Below are 13,643 nucleotides of genomic sequence, written 5' to 3'. Positions count from 1 at the left end.
TTTAACACTGTGCAAACGTTGGAAAATACCATTTGCTTGATCGGCGTGTATAATGAAGGTTAGGTAGCTCAAAATCATGCAAACATTTACTCAAAAGTAAAATATATACGAGCTGGTTTTACAAATTAAATACGGAAGAATCCATACTAAATGCCTGTATTGCAAATATCTAACTGGTTTGACTGTTTATAACATTAGGCGAGTTACATAATGTTTACCTTTGTTATGACAGTAACTATAAACAAATAGGAATAAACCAACAAAAGAATTTGTTGCTGTAAACAATCGCTAACCGATAACTGGTGTCTTGTAATCTAGTTTATAGACAAACACAAATAAATAAACAAAACTTCTCACAAAGTTTACTAATCTTTTGGCAGTTTGTTCTTTCAAAAATCGTACACAAATCGTTGCAAATTATTAAATCAATAGAAATCATAACAATTATGCATTTTTTTATTTCAAAAAGGGGCCGAAATTGTCGTGTGAGTTTTTGGTATAAACAAATTTATGAAGGCACGTTTAGCTTATAATTAGACATTATAATGTCAAGGCTACTTTACCAGTCCCAAAATAACGTAAGGTGTTCAAAATTTTCACGCATTTTTAAGTTGCTGCTGGATTTCTTATATTAAGTTATCAGTGGATGAACTACATCAAAATCAAAGAGATTAATACCTAAAGTGTGGTTATAGCTTATAAGACGCCAAACTGGTCCGTTGTAAAATGTTCGCAATTGCCTATACATGGCTGTGCTTATTTTTAGGGCTATTAACAAATGTGTTAAGTGTATGGGTGATTTGTTTGTGATCAGAGTAACAAAGAAAATATTTTCGTTTAGTTTCGGACCTTGAAAGAACCGTTCACTCGCTGACAGACTGCCCCACAACCGAGGGGTGAAAAGGTTGAACAAACGTCATGCAGAAGTGACATTTTGAGTGGACACTCTTTTCCCTTTTCTGTAAAATATTTTGACGACCCCAGTCGCAAAAACTAAAGTGTTTGATTAATTAGAGTGACTGGATCAGTTTTAACTAAAGTTTTATGGTTTCTAGTGGCTTTAATGCGATTTTATATATGTAAATCTAACTTTATAAGCAAAATTGCGATGTCGATTTGGATTTATGTCCAATTTGTAACGTCATCAGCAGCAAACGAGAGCGGGTGTTGACGTAACAAGAGGCAGTGATGACGCGGTCATGGTTCGTCAAATAGAGATAGGGGTAGGGCTGACGACTTGCTGTCAGGTCTTGTGATTAATGAGTTTCTGATTCCAGACATTGATGGGAAATACGAGACTTATCGTCTTCGTTTGATCACAAAGGCTGGATACAATTGCTATGTGTTTGCGGTAAAAATGCAAGCGTGTCTATGATGAAGGAAAATAAAAAATAAATAATCAAAAAGATAAGCACATCAATTTTAATTAAATTATGTTATTTTTTAGGGTTTAATTTTTGGATGGATCTACATGGCGAAAGTAAAGGATAAAAGGTATATTAAAAACGGACATGCAGAATATCCCACTGTATTAAAATAAACTGTTGTTGTAAAACTGTCCAAGAAAATTTTATATTAACTTTTATATTCCTTTATATGTTTTGCTCTGGTAACTTTTTATTATAGAAATCAGCAGAGTCATGTTGCAATTTTTATTTGTCGAAAGCGCTAATTGATGTTTTTCGAAAACACTAATTATACCAACGTCTAGTATATAAGCTTGGCTTTAGCAGGTATTAACTGTTCGTTACAAGTATTATCCCTATTCCATGCGCCGCCACATCTAAATATAGCTTACTCATATTAGGAATGGCAAACTTTTTTCCTTGATAAAAGCTACATCGCATAATCGTGGGTGCAAAATAAGGAAGACTTTAACGTTTATCAAAATAATGAATTTCATGTATCGATGCCATGTTAAGACCAACCATACAACCAGAAATAGTATAAATGCTATAGGTAAAAATATGTATAATACTCTAGGGTAAGATGGGACACTTATAGAACATAATATCCAAATATCCTGATCGTGTTTTAAACAATTAACATTGGTGTGAGTCGTGAGGATACGATTTCATAATTTTTTGAATGTTTATTTTTTACTACCAAATGGGACCATAAAATAAAACGAAAAGTTCTCCCATCTTTCCCACCCCACTAAATATAGATAAAATAACTTTTACATTACCTTTGGAGCTAAAATCAAACATAATGAACAAGAACAAAAAAAATAAAATATCGGCAAAACGACAGTCGTTAAAACACGCCTATAGATAAAACATGCACAACGATTGGTCAAAAGCGTGGCGACTATACACCTATAGCATATAGATACACACCTGATGATGAGCCGCTTAAACGTGGATTGCTTGTACACTTACGGCTGTTGGATTCATACTTAAAACCAATTGGGTTTATAAGCTGTTTATCAGCAATATTTAAAAAATAAATGTTGTTTCTATGAAAAGGTAAAGAGAAAGGAGCTGTATGAAACTTTCACACAGATCTAATTATTATAAATCCATTGGAACAAAGCACACGCAAAAAAACACTTAAAACAGATATGCTTTAGGTAGCTATTATTTCATATTTCTCGCGTATACAATCCTGCATTGTTTAAAACGGGCAATTATGTTTCACATTTTACATTTTGCGTACCTTTATTGGCACGTTACCATAAACTGGTTCGTATTTTGGCAGTTAGAAATGCAAAACAGCTTTTATATTCGATTTTGCGAAAAATTGCTTCAATAAGCTCATTGATACAGTCATTATTACCAACATTGACCTATGACGTCATAGTTTTTACTGTTGACGTCACCAATGTCTACGTCGCAGGTGATAATTGACGTCACCTTTAGAGACGTCAGTAACCAGACACCGCAATTGTATTGGCCATCGTTAGTCTTGTTATGTTTGAAGTGATAAGAGGTGTTTGTCTTGTCATGAAGTCGGATGCAAACCCTAGTTCCCACATTGTGTGGATTACAATGCCCGGGGGTGGGAACTCAGTGAGGTGGTGTGTTTACTTAAATTAGCTATTGAAAACAATGCGAAATCGGTTAGATTTTAATGAATCAGGCAAAATATAAAGATAATTAAACGACAATTTTACACGTAACACAACTTGATTTAACTGTTCGATTATGATATCGAAGATCATATTTGTTTGATAGTTTCTAAAACATGCACAAATATGCGGTCGAAAAGTAACGGCTATGGAAACGTATTGACATATGTTCAAATGGACAGTTTTGTTACCGTTTATGGTAAAACAGGAAATTATGACAAATTAACGCAAGGCGCCGGTAACGAATTGCTAGGTGGGTCAATACATTTGCTGCTTAAGTTTATATATGGGCGAGTTATGGCATGGCATACAGTATTTATTTTGTTCGCCGCACGGCTATATTACTTGAGTAAATAAACGCAAAGTTGCGTGCTTCTACATTATAGCAATAAGTGTCTCACTGGGCGGGTTGCTTATAAATGAACTCTAAATTTGTAACAAGTTGGAAGTGCACTCGCTGTTTTTCGTCACTCAAACAAAAGTCAGTAAACGATTTCTCAGACGTATTAAACTTACTACCACCATCTAGCGGATACATAAATCTGCAAGGCAGAAGATAGACTGTACTCAATTTATATTATTTCACATTAAATCATCTATTACAAGGTATTTGATTTAGTTTTTACCTTGTATTGTTATACAGAATCTAAAGTTATTAACAGGTTTTTATTAACAAAACCACCCCAACAGCAAACAATCAAATGTTAATATAGTTAGAATTCTGACAGAATAACGATGTTACCACGAACGCTTGAGAAAAGTTATAATTCGAATATTAACATAATTTCAGCTAAAAAAACGAATTAAACAATAATTTTCACCTATAAATTGACATTAAATAGACATAGGTATGTAGTGATATTGTTTGTTTTTCGAATTTTGTTTAACCTTTAAAATGGGAGGCCTTGACGATTATGATATATTGAAAGCAATTGGAAAAGGCAGCTACGGAGAAGTTCATCTTATTCAACATAAAAAAGAAAGAAAGCAGGTTTAAAACCATTGTTTTACTTTTATATACAATTTCTGCTTGTAATAATTATTTTTTAGTTCTCTTAATGGAGCTAGACCCAAACTCAAAGTCAGTTACCATATTAGATTTTCTGTGTTATATGATAACCAAACACTCTATACATATAACCGTTTTTTTCTTCTAGTATGTAGTGAAGAAGTTGGCACTGCAGAAAGTTTCTCGACGTGAACGAAAAGCTGCCGAATCAGAAGCGAAACTTTTATCCCAACTGAAACATCCAAATATTGTTTCTTATAAAGATTCGTTTGAGAATGACGATGGATTTCTTTACATTGTTATGGGGTAAGTTTGTAGGTGACTCAAAAACTTGATTTGACAAGTTTGGAAAAATTGGCAAAGTCTTTTTTCCCATAAAATGCATCATATTTGGTGATTTGGACTTGATTATAGGCCAATGGCAAATAAAACTAAAAGCGTATTATCCAGCCACAAAAAATATACACAATACTGTTTATACCTGCAGTATCTTTAACATTAGTTAAAATTTAATAAAATATAAGTGTAAAATGTTTTAAAATGTCTATTGCAATGTTTCACAATAAAACAATATTAATACTATAGAAAGTTTAAAAACAATGACTTAAAAATAATACTATACTCCAGGTTTGCTGAGGGGGGTGATCTCTACACAAAACTTCGAGAGCAAAGAGAAAAAGATGAATTTTTACCTGAAGTACAAGTAGTTCGATGGTTCATACAAATATGCATGGCACTTCAGTATTTGCACCAGAAACATATTCTACACAGGGATTTAAAAACTCAAAATATCTTCCTCACTAAAGCTAAAATGATCAAGGTAAGTTTTTAGTTGGTTCTTAATTAAGTGTTTTTAAATTGACTTAGTAGAGTCTACACCATAGCACCCTGGGTGTTGAGGTAAAATGGTAATAGTCTTAATAGACCCACACTCTGTTTAGTGTTTCCCCAGGTGTGTTGTATGTTTCACATACCTTGCCCTTATAGAATATGGCAGGCCTACATTCCAGTTTTTAAGTGTGGTTTATATCATACAAAAACTACATTACCACTGTCCAGTATGACGTAATAAGCTTGTAGCAGCTGAGTAATATTAAACCCCTATGGATTAACAATAATCTATCTTATATTGAATCTCCATGGTGAAATTGCTAAAATGCAGTTGTACTTAATAGTCATAGTCTTTACTCATTATAAACATAGGGAACATTATTGATTACTGGGGTTCTAACTTCTAAAACATATGCCACAGACCTGTCACTCCCGAAATCTGAGTGGCATTTTATTAAAAATTGGGTCAAATTTTATTCCAGGCACCCTTAACACTACACATATGACTATGGCTCATAACTCTAACAAACTCGCAGGTTGGTGATCTTGGTATAGCTCGTGTATTAGAAGGAGCATCAGATATGGCGACCACACTCATAGGAACCCCATACTATATGAGCCCAGAGTTATTTTCCAACAAACCATACAATCATAAATCTGATGTTTGGGCGTTGGGTTGTTGTGTTTATGAGATGACAACATTGAAACATGCGTTCAATGCAAAAGATATGAATTCTCTTGTTTATAAAATACTCAAGAAAAAGGTAAATTATAAAACCTTTGCATTAAATCCTTTCGATATGTAAAAGCTGTAAAAATATGTAAAAGGTCTTTTGAAAGAAGACCAAAATAGTCTAAATGTCAAATTTGAAACCCCTGGTATATATAGATATATTAAAAAAACGTCGAAAACCAATTTTAACCCTTTAACTGCCGCCTATTTTTTCAAAATTTTTAATTTTTGACCAGGTATCATCTAATTGGATTTTGTAGCCAAACTATAGCAGTTAGAGCAAAACATGCTATAGAAAGTTTGAAGAGTATAAAATTCTCTTTAACTTCATATTTTTAATTTTTTGATGACGTCATCAAAATAACGATGACGTCATAATGAATTTTTCAATGTAGAATATTTCAGGAATGAACAAAAATATCCAAAAGTAATGCATTGCAAACTTAATCAGTATCAAATTATCTTACTTTTGATGTATAAAATGTACTTCTAGCATGTTCATACAGGTAAAAATCTCATAAAGAGCCATTGGCGTCATACTTTCGAACCTCCTAATGATGGTGCTATTGGTGCTGTTGACAAACTTATTGTTTTCAGTGAATAAAGTAAATTGTGGTCTGTTGTATTCATCAATGAGGCTCTAGAAAACACAAATTCAATGACAAAACAAAGTAAATAACAAAGCTTTGAAACATCAAACATAGTTTGAAATGTCCTCAGGATGATTCCCTTGATTTTCATTGAAAGGAAGTAAAGTTTCTTCACTTGAATATCCTATAGGTCCTATTCCTGCTAAATACAACATCAAATCTCGTTCAAAACATAATATGTATATTTTTTTTACCCATAAACTTTAGTACAAATATCATAAAAAGTAGTCAGGCAAAATAGTCATAAATTTTTGAAATTTTTAATCTCCAAACAGATTTGCTTATTTTGGACATATAAACCACACTAATTAGAGTAATACCAGCTCATTCAACAAATAAAAGCAAAGAAAATGCAAGCCTATATGTCCCAGTGTCCATTTGAGCTACTTTGTACAAAAATTCTGTTCTAGTACCCCTACAATGAGTTTTCAAAGCTAAAAATGCTTTGCGAAGCCTAAACAACGCTTGAATACAAGGGGAATCCCCTACTGCAACTCCGAATTGGCGCGAACAGGAGATTACAGCAAAATTGGGGACATAACTAAAGGAAAATGGCTAAATTTGGCTAAAAATCTTCAAAAACTTTGACAAAACAATACTCAAAATGTTTAAATACGTTGATATATTTTTTATTGCTGAAATCAAAAGGAAATTGCTTCCTCTTTCAAATGAAACCAAATTTGGGATCGATAATGGAGAAATGACCACAGAATCGCCGTTTAAGTGACGTGTGGTCCCAGAGCGACTTTAGTCGCCTTGGGCAGTTAAAGAGTTAATAGCCTGTAAAAACTTGATTGTAAGAAATCATGAAGAAAACCCTTTAGCTTGCATATACTGTTGTGTGTCTTCTATTTAACTAGCTTTAATATTTTTAATCTGTTTATTAATGCCTACTCCTATAGTCCTATTCAATCCCCAGATGCCTAAGATGCCAGCCATGTACAGTGAGCCACTATGTGAGTTGATCAAAATAATGTTGCATCAAACTGCTGAAAAACGACCAAGTGTAAATCGTATTCTCAGGAATCCATTTATCAAGAAACATATCCAACTTTTCCTGGATGAGAGCAGCAGATCAAGGTATTTTTTTTGTGTGATGATAACATGAGTTGTCCTTACCCAATATATAGTAGGTGACAGGTGGGTTCTAGATGGTAAAAATCTGGGGCTTGGGTATTGGGGTAGTAGACCTACATTCCAGGTTTCAGGTGTTTCTCAGTGAAAACCCTGTCCTTTTAGATTAAAATCTTTATCAATAAATGAATATAAACTGCCTCAGTAGTTTCTAGACATAGCAATTTCATATTTAGGGTAAAAAAAGGGTAATATATCTAAATCTTAGATCCCTCTTACACTACAATAAGCTCACCAGTAAGTGTGAAAATTGACTGGTCAATTTAATTATGATGTCATAATAGGAGGCCAACATCGGGAAAGTCCCGTGTGACATCATCACGTAAAACATCGACATCATCAACATCAAGTCGATGCAGCTCCCGTGACTCGGGGAGACATGACGTGAAATATGGTGATAAATATGATGTGAAACCAGCCATCCAGGTAAGTAGTGGTGATGGGGTAATATTTTTCCTAGTCAGGTCATGGGTGTTGTATGTATGTAAATTGTAAACCCCTTAAAAGGTAAATAATACAACCACTTAATCTGGTAAGCAATTTAACCTCGTAAGTACTGAATCAATTTTAGTAAAGTAGTAATATTCATGCATTCTCATATTTTATACACCATATAACACATTTCCCCTATCTATTCTGTTTATACTTTTAAACTAGGGGGGGGACTTGTATTGCCCCATTACTAGAATTATATTTACCCCGAACCATAAATTTAACCCTTTTCTTTATATAGGTTGAGTCCCCACAACCCAAATACACAAGGGATCCCGATGCCCAACCTGCCGTTAGAAAAGTTGACATACCCCCACCAAGTGTTGAAAAGAAGCAACCAGGCGTGAAAGTTTTGGCCGTTAATCATAAAGTGGATGAGAGCAAATATGAAAATAGAAATCTTGTAAAACCAACTATTGAAGAAAAGAAACAACGATGTAAAAGTGCAGACAATGAACGAAAACAGGTCATTTATTTATCAATATTTGTTTCAATTGCCAGTGTAACAGAGTAGAATATAGTCCACACATGTCAGTTTAGCTTACATTTCAATATGATAATGTTAATGTAAGAGGCTTATGCAGATGTTTCACTATGTTTATCATCAGTGCAAAAAGAGCTAATTAGCTCATGCAGCTTTATAAGTTTCATTACATTTACCATGAAAGTAGACCAAGTTTTCATTAAAACCTGTTAACTTTAGACACCTCCAATTGTCCCATCCATTCATACACCTGGTAACCATGGTGATAGTGGATGTGGTAACCATGGCAACCAACAAGGAAGAGTAAGATCAGCGGGATCATCGGATGGTGATAGGAAGGTGAGATGGGTCATTTTTTATTCACTAGCTTATAAAAAGTAGTAATTGAAATAGGTGGCCTAGCTGAAACTTCACCTGTATAGGACAGAATCTCTCTTATTGATGTTAAAAATTTCATATGCAGTGGTTTAGTAACTATTGGTTTATAAACTGCTGTAGTTGGGTCTTAATCTCCATATTAGAACTATTATTCATGGGTTTTGGGGTAATGGGGCAATAGACCTACATCCGAGGTCCCAGTTGTACCTCACTCTTACTGAATCGAATATTTAATTCTTTATTATAAGGTCTATAAACTGCCTCAGTGGGGTTTAGATGGTAGCACCATTGGTACATTGGTGTTGGGGTAATGGGGTAATATACCTACATTCCATGTCTCAAGTATTTACTGCATTATCTCACCCACACAAGTAAAACAACGTAACATAAACTATACTTCAACAGCAACACATAGCAAGACCCCTACCTCATATCTCGGATATTAAACACAAAACACCAACCAACAACAATAATAACAGGTATGGGCGGACTTTTGTATCAGTTTTTAGAACAAGGGCCTACAAGAGATGAAAAATGTCGTATGAGCTATGACCAAACATGCTTTCCTGAGCTCCAAAGTTGGTGGCAGGCAATGGCGCAGCCAAATAAATAAGGGTTAAAAAAACTATTTGTTTTTCTATAAGTTTTTAATTTAAAAAAAAGGTAGGTCGCGACCCCTAAAACCCTTTTTGCCATTGGGTGCAGGTGTTATAGGTATTGTCAAGGTGCGTGTCTCGAAAAAGATAAGAACCCCCGATGTAGAATAATTTGTTTGTTGTAATAACTCAAAAACAACCATGCACATTATGTTTGATATTTTATTATGACCTCACCTATCTGCTTATTATACACTAATATATTTACAGCTCATCAAAATCAAGTAATGCATCACCGGTTTCAAGCACAGAAGACAAAACACCTCGCGTAAGTTTACATGGTTACCTACGTACAGTAGCACAGGCAGAAAAAAAATAAAAAAATAAAAAATATTTAAAAAACTTTACTCTTTTTATATTTTTTGTATAATTTTCATTTTTTTAAATGTAAGGTTTGCGACCCCCCAAAGCCCAGTTGTTTTACAAAATAAGTGGTATATACCTGCCAGTAATACTGCATATATGACATCACAATACTTATTATTTAGATAAGTTCGGCTCGTGAACGAAGAAGGAGAGAAAAAAAGAAAAATTTAGAAAATAAGAAAATTTCCAACATAGAAAATGAAGGTACCGGTACAATAATTGTTGTTATTTAATGGGTAAATGTATCAAACGGGTTTAAATATAAGAACTATGTGATATGATTCATGAATTCATGATATTACTTATATTAACAGGTAGTGGAAAAGTAAAACTAGAAGTGAAACCTTCCCCTGTTGTGCTGTCTCCTAATTATGTAAGTAGCTAGATACTATTTTATTTTAGCCAGTCTACAGTCAAGTTGCTGAAGCTATAGCAGTGTGTGAATAAGCAGACATTACTTTTGGTTGGTTTGACTGTTTATGTTTTTGTGGATGGAAACTTTGGTGACCTATCTATGTTTGCCGCTCCCATGCCCACAGTCGGGTTGCTAAACTATTGCAGTGTGTGGATAAGCAGGCATATGGTGTGTTTGGTCATTTATATCCTCGTTGGTAGAAACTTACTTACCACATATACGGATGATTTTTTTCTGTTTAACAGTAATTGATAGAAATCCTATTTCACAGGAAAGACAAGATTCGCAAACATCTCTTATGGATTCAGCCGAAAAAAGGTTTCACATAGATATAATATATTATTAAAACACACTAATTATTATCGAGGTTCTGTATTTTAAATTCTTCATGACTGACCTTTCCGTTATTTTCACTGTTATTTATGGTAAAATAAAAAGATTCCGTTTTTGATTTTAAGTGAATACATTTCAATGTTTAAATTAAATGTCTTTATTTATATATCATCTGTTTTATGATTTCTATCTTTTTAATAACATGTTATATTATTTCTATAGTGAGCACAAGGCAGAAGAAAACCAGTTCTTCACTTTACTTCACACAACGTTACGACTCAGCGATAATAAAGATGGGGATTCCCCACCGATGAGTCATGAATTATCACCTGTGTCCGAGGGTTCGGAAACTTCATCTACTGTGACATCGCTAAAGGAAAAACCAGTAAGTTTTGTACCTCATGCTCACTGCTGAGCTATAGCAATCGTTGTATGCGTAAAACTTGGGGTGGAAGGGTAAGCAAGCTTAGTATAGAGTTTTCTGCATTCCATTAATTAGTAAACTTATACAAAAACTATTACTTAGCAATCTAAGTACCTTTGCCATTGCTGCGTTTTCAAAAGTTTGGGGCCTGTGACATGGGTGTCTTCCTATACACTACACACACATGGTATATTCAAACACCTTGTGCTCTTTATTAAGTTAGAACATAAGTGTCTTCTTTTACACTAGACGTACATAGTTTACCGATACAGTGATACACCTCATGCCCAATGTCAGATTTCTATACAAGATTTACCAATACATATCATCAAACCATCATACCCCCTTTTACTTACCCAGCCACCCCCACCCACCAACCAACCACACAACGCAACACCTCGTGCCACCAAAGTTAAAGTTATCGTGCCTGAGGTTCCTAAGGTAGAACAACCCAAGCTGCCAAGTAAAGGGATATCACAAGGTTGGTAGAGTCGATTCAAATGAGTATGTTTTCTATTGATTTTATTCTGTGGTTGAAGTCTTCGTCAGGGACTAAGGACTTGGGATTTAGAACACAGTTGACCTATTACCTCAGCATATTTTCGAATATAACATATTTTTCTTTTTTTTAAGATTTGAAAAGAATCAGTCTATACTAAATGTGCTACCATCTGTCTATACTAAATGTGCTACCATCTAAACCTTACTAAGGAAGTTTATATACACTTAGCAATATAGTTTCTATTCTATATGGGTGCCGCGTTTAGTGATATAGGTCTATTACTTCAAGTCCAACACCCAGGGTGCTACTTCCTAGACCCAACTAAGGCAGTTTACGGACCCTTAACAACATAGTTTTTATTCCATAAGAGTAATGTCTTCAGTTAAGCACACCTGAGAATTGTGGCATATTGCATTTACTTCTTATACTTATATAAAACATCATCACAATAACCATTATTACTTTACAGCAACGTTAGCATCCACGGGCAAACTAATGGACCGCATTGTGGCACTAAGGAAGGATTGTATTCAAGGTTTGGGTGTCCCATTATTACATCGTGCATATGAATTGTTGGATAACAATCTTGATGAAGATGAAACAGAGGTAATTGTGAATCATAAATAATGCCGGCGTCGCAGCACACCCATATATTCCTGATAACTTGTAAACTGGCACGTGGTGTATAAAACAAAACACCCGTGTTCGGCCACGTTAAGATAAAGTATGTTACATATACTCATTCATTCATAATTAGGCAGTATTCTAAAACATGTGCTACGAAATAAGTGATAAACATTATTTAAGTCCAATCAATTGTGTTCTATGAGCCTATGGTATATATTTCTCCTAAATTATCATCATCAGTTTCTTGTTCAAGTCGAATATATATGGTAGTTTTAGTAAAACATAGCACATAATTTCATTTCACTAAATTATGAATATTTGTAAAGACATCGTAATTTAATAAATTAAGAATAAATTGAAAAAAAACTTAGTATTTAATCACCAACAATGATTGTAGTTGTATTATGTATGTATTATTTTTTTTTGTTTCCCTAAAAACTGCAACATTTTTTCTAACCCAACCTAATACATTGTTTTTGTTCCGGAAACATTACTACATTGTTTTATTACATTTTCATTGTTTTTGTTCCACTGATACAATATTTTCGTTCCAGAAACACCTGATCCAATTATTGGGTTCTGTTCGTTTTAACCAATGGGCAGGAAAGATATGGCAACTTAAGTTTTGTGAAGAATCAATATTTAATCACTGTGGAAGCATCACTGCTTACTGATCTTAAGTTTCAAACCTTAAATCCCAGTTCTGTGTGTCAGCATTGATAAATAGAACAGCTCTATATGATGTCCTTACTTATAAAGATAACATCTGTATAGTGAGGTCCTTTGCAGAGGTACATCCAGGCAGTTACAGTATAGGTTATGAAATGGTTAACCATCTAATGCTGTTCAAAACTGGAATGGGCTACAGATTTTGAGCCCTGGGCCGGTGGTTCTCAAACTATTTGGTCACGCCACGTTCGCCGAATTTTTTTTTATAAAAATTGTTAATTTTTGAAAAAAAGTGTGGCAAACAAAAGCTCTTAAAATTAAATACAGTATAAGATATGCCAGTTTTCTGTAACTTTATACGCACCCTATCAAAAGATTTTTACTTTTCATATATTTTACCATAGATTTATGTAAAAGTGCTGCTTACATAATTAAGTGGCTTATATGTATCCAATTAACTGCCTTCCTTTATTTGGCATTCTTGCCTTTTTTGTAAATTCTAATAATGACAATATGTTGTATGATGTCATAAATGTTTTTTGTCTATGGTAATTTCAAGTTGTCAAAATATAAATAGGTGTTCTGTTTAGTATTTGACTTCATATATACCACAATATTCGATACATGGATTTATTAATAACTTCCCAGCCCAAAATAGTTGGACAGCATTTAACTTGTAACTTTCTTGAAGTTTTAAAAGAAATAGGCATAAGTTTCTTTTCAAGTGTATTTCGTTCGTAGAAAAATCAAACATTAAATAACCTTCTGTATAAGGCATGTTGTTTTTTTTTATTACCAAGTGTATCAGTTTATTGAAATACACATGAACAAGCATACTGGCTGTTTTGATTTATATATGACTTCACTTGT

General features: G+C 33.8%; 1 protein-coding gene across 1 annotated transcript; it reads left to right on the top strand.

Moving 5' to 3' along the window:
- Positions 1 to 3,869: 3,869 nt before the first annotated feature.
- LOC149732477 (uncharacterized) lies at positions 3,870 to 13,609 on the top strand. The gene is made up of 17 exons (XM_089882393.1): positions 3,870 to 4,061; positions 4,228 to 4,385; positions 4,707 to 4,899; positions 5,447 to 5,674; positions 7,213 to 7,373; positions 7,712 to 7,853; positions 8,161 to 8,385; positions 8,623 to 8,742; positions 9,187 to 9,260; positions 9,648 to 9,705; positions 9,926 to 10,007; positions 10,118 to 10,176; positions 10,490 to 10,536; positions 10,774 to 10,936; positions 11,336 to 11,456; positions 11,947 to 12,083; positions 12,659 to 13,609. The coding sequence occupies exons 1-17, from the start codon at positions 3,966 to 3,968 to the stop codon at positions 12,776 to 12,778; spliced, it is 2,184 nt and encodes a 727-aa protein (XP_089738519.1). The 5' UTR covers positions 3,870 to 3,965; the 3' UTR covers positions 12,779 to 13,609.
- The last annotated feature ends 34 nt before the right edge of the window (positions 13,610 to 13,643 follow it).

This window comes from Ciona robusta, chromosome 8 (assembly GCF_009617815.1).
Source record: "Ciona robusta chromosome 8, ASM961781v2".
In the NCBI taxonomy this organism is placed as follows: Eukaryota; Metazoa; Chordata; class Ascidiacea; order Phlebobranchia; family Cionidae; genus Ciona; species Ciona robusta.
This window is presented reverse-complemented; position numbering and strand designations above follow the sequence as displayed.